The following is a 7244-nucleotide window of genomic DNA, read 5'->3' as shown; positions in this document are numbered from 1 at the left end:
CGCCACGCGATGTATTGAAATGCATTTACAGTTATTATGCTTGTCTGAGAAAAAAAAGGTTGAGACGCAGAGAAAAAGTGTCTGCGTTTCCACCGTTTGTGTGCTGTTTAGGCTATCCGCTTCGATATCGCTACCGTATTCAGACTGCAAAAAATACTCTCTAAAATTTTTTTTCTCAGACAAGCATAATATGTCGCGAAATGCTTTGAAATACATTTCGCGACGCTCATGCATTGAATTTCGAGGGCGCGGAAATGCATTTCAATACATATTTTCGCTACATGAATAACCCCATTAGTGACGAGATGTTCCATCCCTCGATTGCATTACTCCTCCAGTTATCAGAACTTCGACACTATGGCTTTCTTCGTCTTCATTTTTGTTCACGACATTGTAGACCGCCTGAAAACATAACCATCGTGTTTAAAATGGTTTTTTTTTCTTCCAGAGCGTTTTTTATAATACTTTTTTTCCGCACTTCAACTGATGAAATGCAGGCACCGCTGATTAGCGATTCAGAAGTTCAATTCAAAGCTTTCGCGTCGAAACCAACGCTAATTTTCCTGTAGAATAACTCAGGGAAATCGTTTCACGTCTAATTAGAAGTTAACTAAATCTAAACTCACCACCCTGAGCTTCCAAAAGTCACCAGTTGCGCGTCATATTGCGCACGCAAATCGCGCCAGGGGTCCTCTTGGCGCAATAAAGGATTTTTGATTTTTTGCTAAAATTTCAGTTTTTTCCAAATTAATCCGTTTTTTTCGCAATTTTTTAAAATTCTGGTTCATAGCAATTGTAGAGCAGTTCGAAATACATCGCAAATGGGTAAATTCTTGAAGTTTTCTCCTTATTTCCAAGTGCTCATTTTAAGAAAAATGTGACTTTTCGATGTACTCCTGAGTGCTTTTCAGCTTCTCAAACTTCTTTTTTTTCACTTTTATTTCTTTGTATCGACTATTCCTAGCATGAAAATAATTTTTCCAGGTTGTAATCGATCTTTAAACTACTTTTCTTCGATTTTTTCAACCAAAAAGGAAAAATCATTGATAAGAAGGAATTTGCGGTTAGTTAACAATAACAGAATCGTACTTCTCCGCCAAAATTATTTTCAGATCAAATTCAACTCGCGAACAACAAAAAGTGGACATAAAAAACGGCAAAACTCATTAGTTCTCAATAGTTTAGTTCTGTGGTTTTTTAAATGCTCCTCCATCGTCTAATACACATGTTCAGAAAACTATTTTCGTTTTTACCTACCGAACCGATTCATTTAATAACTCTTTTTGAGCATTCTACCCGTCTATTTGTTTTCTTTTTCGGCTCTGCAATTTGACTGATTTCAGGCAATTTCTCATAAGAAACGCACAAAAAAAACAACTGGAATCAATACTAATTTATTGTTTTTGTTATAAGATATTTTCCAGAAGAGATTTATCGTTTTTTCTCAGCTGGCTTTATTGAAGTTCTGATCTGGACGTCCGCTTTTGGCTAAATTTTAGTTGTTCGCGAGTTGAATTCGATCTGAAAATAATTTTGGCGGAGAAGTACGAGTCTGTTATTGTTAACTAACCTCGAATTCCTTCCTTTTAATGATTCTTCCTTTTTTGGTTGAAAAAATCGAAAAAAAACGTAATTTGAAGATCGATGACAACCTGGAAAAATTATGTTCATGCTGGGAATAGTCAATAAAAAGAAATAAAAGTGAAAAAACAAAGTTTGAGAAGCTGAAAAGCACTCAGAAGTACATCGAAAAGTCACATTTTTCTTAAAATGAGCACATAGAGTTAAGGAGACGACCAAATGTTGAGAATTTACTCATTTTCGATGCAATTCGAGCTGCTCTACAACTTCTATAAACCAGAATTTTTAAAAATTGCGAAAAAACGGATTATTTGAAAAAAAAACTGAAATTTCAGCAAAAAATCAAAAATCCCTTTTTGCGCCAAGAGGACCTCTGGCGCTATTCGCGTGCCGGCGCCTGGCGGCCTTCGGAAGCTCAGGGTGGTGTGAAACTAGCTAATTCCATGTTCTAACGCAACCGCTTCAGATCGGCAAGCCGGCTAGCTAGATTCGCATATCGCCTAGGTAGATTCGCATGTCGTCTAGTTAGATTAGGATGCTTCCTCATTAGATTTGCTTATTTTTTGAAAGTTTATTGATTTTTGAAAAATTTTCGGATTATAAAAAGGTTTATTCAACAAAAACAAGCAAAATACAACAAATGAGGAGACTAAGAAAAAGATTTAAGAATGGCAATCGAGGAATTATTAAATTATCCTGTTAAATTTGTAGAAATCTTCGCTTCCGCCTATATTTCGAATTTTGAGGTCGTCATGTCTTTGCTGGTATTTTTTTGAATTATAGAGATCCTTCCAAATATCGCTATGACAAGTCGATACCTTTGCTCCAGACAGCTCCGAATCCCAAATATTCGTCGAATTTTTCTGATCGTAGACGTTGAATATTTGGAAACTGAATCTTTTTAATTGTGTCATTTAAAGACGAATTTTCGAACAGTACTATCGATTTCTGCGATCGAATTGAAGTTTTTGGTAAAAACGGAATCCAGATCAGCTTGCAATCTCATTTTCATCAAAATTTCTAAAATCGGTTTAGATAACGACATTAAACATGAAAAAATACATTTTGTGGGCGGACCCATGTCAATAAACAATGGACTCGATTCCGAGAAATTTAGGACCAGAAAATTTATTTCAAAAACTGTGAAAATACGGGCAAACTACGAAAAAACGATGAAAAAAAAAATAAATTTGAGCTAGCCGAATCTAGCTAGTTTCTAATTAGATTCGCTCATTCGCGCATTAGAAAAAAAACAAATCTATCTAGATTCGCAAATATCGACTGGCCGTACCGAATCTAACTAGATCCATATTATATGTGATTATTTTATAATTTTGCTACTACAATCTATTTAGATATGGCATTCCTAGTTAGATGTACAAATCACCTAATTAGCCGTGGTTTTTCTAATGAGAGCTAATTAGACGTGAAACGATTTCCCTGAGAAGGTAATCGCTTTTCAATGCATTCAGACGGCGTCCCGAAAAAACCACCATGAAAAAGAGCTTACATTCAAGTCAACAGCTTCTGCAGCGGCATCACAAATCTTCTTGACCGTCGGATCATCAGTCATTTTCTTGTCGAAAAGCACAGAAGCACCATTCCATCCAACATGAGCGATATGCGTGAAATTCCTGGGAAGGCTAATAGAATCCGCCGACGTTTTCAGCTTTTTCGAGCTTCTATCCACCGGTGGCTTTCTCAACGGGATCTGTACAGTATCCTTTGGTTGAATCAGTGATGGAAGAGGTGGCGGTGGTGGAGGAGGTTTTGAAAGAAGAACGCTTCTAGGCAATGGAATATTCTCTTTCTGTGTTGGAATTGGGGTTGATGGAAGTTCTGGAGGACAGGTGCATGATGGAGATGCTCGTAGTTTGTGCTCAATTAGGTTTCGTAGTGGTCCAATTTTGAAGTACACAGCTTCCCGAAGAATTCTCATCAGCTGATACTCATCCTTCGGTAGCGGACATTTGTCATGATCCCTGAGAAAGTTCAGGATGACAGGGAAAACAGAAGAATCACGGTCGATGAAGAGTCTTCCATCCTGCAAAACTTTCAAATTCTTCCCTTGCTTTTCCCCTTCCCCTGTTTCTTCCCCATCATTAATCAAATCCTTCTACTACGTCACCAAGTCCACCCAGTGAGAACGGGTACTTCTGTGACGTCATGGATCGCACCATCCGCCAAATGGTGGACATTGCTACGTCACACAATTCGGGTCAAATAAGAGGACGGAGGGTTGGTGGTAAAAGGTTGATGACGTAGACAACGGACTGTTTGGTGTGTGAAGAAAGGGACGGAATATGATTTGAATGTAATCGAAAGAACAGATGGTTGGGTCCAAATGATGTGGTAAAGTGTGCCTCTACTTTGGTGACGTAGACGGGTACGAAATCTGCCTACCCGTGACGTCAGACAGTGGCTAACAGGGTCAATTGTGACGTAGAAGATACCGTAATCTGAGAAAGAGAATCAACTAGAAAAGACCACTGTATTTGCTCAAATAGAAGCACACCCTAAATGTGCTTTTTGAGCTGAATTATCTCGGTTCCATTAAAAGATATCAAAAATCTGTCAACTGATAGAAGGTTGGCAATTTTACGACTAGAACTTTAGAGCTTCTATTTTTATTCAAATGGCAGTTTCAGATTTCTAAATCTAGATATCGTTCGCATTTTCCAGAATATTTAGTACCGTAATTGCTCTAACACCGTATTCGTCCGAGTAGAAGCCCACCCTAAAGGTGCACTTTGAGCTCAATTATCTCGTTTCCTATGCGATGTGTCAAAAATTTGTTGGCTGATAAAATATTTCTCATATTATCAGCTACATTTCATCATTTGATAAATTTTTGCTATCTTCCACAGAAATCGAGATAATTGAGTTTAAAGTTGACAGTTTGAATAGGCTTTTATTACTGCAAATATGGTAATTGGAACTCAAAATCTCGAAATTTCTTTACATTTTCCGAAATTTCCAGTATCTCAAAAACCATTGAAAATTCAGAGTTTCTAGACATCACGAAGGCAAAATTCAATTTTCCCCAACTCACCCTATCCAACTGTTCTCTCCAATTCGTCTCAAATAATTTAGTGAAATAGGTACCTTCAATAGACTTCAATGTGGCAATTCTAGTTTTAAAAAATACACCTTCAACATCCAAAGAAATCAAAGGCGGCGGTGGCATTCAAAATCAGTGAAATTCACGAATGAGCACTCAAAAGGCGGCGGTGAGCCAATTCACACGGAACCCGCCCTGTTGAGTGCAATTTAGGACGAAGTTGTAGGTATTTCTACCCGAGACACCAAATAACAAATAATACCATACCAGCTCTCAATTTCCCATTCTTCACTTTTCGGCGCCTATTTGTCCAATAATACATCTATATATTGAAAAGTGAAGGATTATGTTTGTGTTGGTTGGCTGTGTGAAAATTATTGTTCTTTTTCGTCCGTTCGTCTTTTTCTTCTGGCTTTCGTATGCAAATTTGTTCATTTTGAGGAATAGTTTTCCGGTTGATTGTTTTGACGTATTGTAATTTTCTGTCAAAAACTATTTGGAAACGGACCAAAAACGGACCAAACACGGTCCAAAAATAACACAAAAATGGGTTGGTTAATTCCCAAAAACTGGCGGAAGATGGTCAAAAACGGATCAAGACGGACCAAAAACGGACGGAAAGCTGCTCGAACGCTGGTGAATAGCAGACATACAACAGTTGAAAAACAGGTCAAAAACGAACCAACTTCTGGTCAAAAACAAACAAAAAAGCTCTTGAAGACCTAAAAACTATATTATTTGGAAAATTGTACCTGGTCTATGAAAAAAGTCAAAAATCCTAGTCATAGTCCTAGTTATAGATGCAATGTTGATATTCCAAAATGTTGGAAGTTTCTGGAAATTCCAAATATTTTCAGAATTCCTTTTTATAGAAATTGAAATTAACGGAATAAAAAATAAATATTTGACTTGTTCAGTTTATATACACTCTGGATTTTTCAACATTAAAGTATTCTAAAATGATTGCCGTCTTTTTCAGGTTTCTCGAATTTTATAGATTTTTTGAAAATAATTTTGAAGTACTTCAAAGTGCTATCATTTAAATCTTATTTTATCGAAAAGTATAGAATTTCACAAAGTTATCGATTTTTTCATGAGCAAAATAATTTTTTATCCAAAGTTATCAACGAATTCTTCGTCGAATCCATTCATTGTCTCCTTGAAATGGACCTTTCGGATCTGTATCTCTCCAAACGTTGAACATAAAAGTGTTGTTACCCAACAATACAGTGGCCAATAATCCATCCTCATTTCTCTCAACATCTTGTGCTTCCGAGCAATCCTGAAGCAAAGGGCTCAATCCCATGAAATCACGCATTCTGTAAAAATAAATTCTTTGGATCGTTAATATTCTGAAAATTCGCTCACGCAGATCTTATATAAAAACCGGATGGTCTCTTCGCCGAATCCCATGGCTTCAATTCGATTTCTTCTGGAATGCTTTCAGAAAAGTTATCTACCGCTCGTGAAAATATGACGAGCGTCTCCAAGTTTTGTAATCCAAATCCATCAATCCAGTGTTGGATAAAACGAACAATCTCTTGGACCGTCAAATGAGACTGGGATAGAAATGCATGCTTTCCCTCGAATCGAAGAAGATGTTCGATATTAAAAGTTTGTGCATTGCGTAAACAAATATTCTCAACCTTGAGAAGACTTGAATCCATATTCAAGTCGCCACGAATTTTAGTGTCTAAGATTGCACAATATGAAACGGGAACGGCACCAAAGAAAGAATTCACAAGCTTCGCATTTGTTTCAGATCCTATTAGTCTCACATTCTTCACGAATTCGGTGTTGGGTAAACTGTGTAGATGCTTAAGATCCATCACCATTTGAACATCGCTTGGAACATTGAATAGGCCACAGAAATATCGATGAATGAAAGATGGAAACACTTTTTTGAGACGAGAACTACACCAAATAGTTGGGATTCCAGAATAAGGAGATATAGTGATTCTGGAAAAAAATACTGCATTAATCCATTTCCACAATACGCTTACCTGCACGGCGAATCAATTCCTGGGATATTTAGAATTTCCGCGCTCAGAGTCTCTTCTGAAACTGGGGGTTTTCTGAACGCCCACCTCACCACATCGATGTCTTCGGTCCATTCTTCGAAAACCAATGTTGAAATTCCAGAATATTTCGAGAAATCGAAACAAGTTCCAGTCGATTTGAATTTTTTAGTACTGACTATTTTTCGAGCATTTTTGGATGTTAAAGAAAGGAGGAATAACTCGTGAATCTGCATTTCTAGCAGGATCTCTTTACGGACAACAGATGGATAAGTTGGGAATTTCATGGTTCGGAATATAGAGAATACGGATTTTTAAATAGAAATCGTTATTGTCCAATTAATGGTGAAAGTGTAGGATGGATTCTATTGACTAATTTTCCAGTCAATAAGAATTCTGAAGACAAGACGCAGAGAAAGGCGAGATGGTCCATAAATTATAACCAAGGTAAATCTCGAGGTTTATTGATTTTCAGTTCGATGGGGGAAAAGAGAGTTGCAGGCATATAAAATCGAATCTTTCAATTGGGCCTTTCAATTGGACCTTAAATATTCTATAAGAAAAATGGCTATGACCGGTTACCG

General features: G+C 37.1%; 2 protein-coding genes across 2 annotated transcripts; both read right to left on the bottom strand.

Moving 5' to 3' along the window:
• Positions 1-1811: 1811 nt before the first annotated feature.
• CBG10153 lies at positions 1812-4768 on the bottom strand (the record flags this gene model as incomplete). The annotated part of the gene is made up of 3 exons (XM_045244301.1): positions 1812-1841; positions 3092-3625; positions 4634-4768. The coding sequence occupies 3 exons, from the start codon at positions 4766-4768 to the stop codon at positions 1812-1814; spliced, it is 699 nt and encodes a 232-aa protein (XP_045094214.1).
• A 997-nt stretch (positions 4769-5765) lies between these two features.
• CBG10152 lies at positions 5766-6947 on the bottom strand (the record flags this gene model as incomplete). Its single annotated transcript, XM_002641752.1, has 3 exons — positions 5766-5961; positions 6011-6601; positions 6646-6947. The coding sequence occupies 3 exons, from the start codon at positions 6945-6947 to the stop codon at positions 5766-5768; spliced, it is 1089 nt and encodes a 362-aa protein (XP_002641798.1).
• Between the last annotated feature and the right edge of the window lie 297 nt (positions 6948-7244).

Source organism: Caenorhabditis briggsae (assembly GCF_000004555.2).
Source record: "Caenorhabditis briggsae complete genome, chrIII, whole genome shotgun sequence".
Lineage (NCBI taxonomy): Eukaryota > Metazoa > Nematoda > Chromadorea > Rhabditida > Rhabditidae > Caenorhabditis > Caenorhabditis briggsae.
Note: the sequence above shows the minus strand (reverse complement) of the source record. Positions and strands in the feature narration are given on the sequence as shown.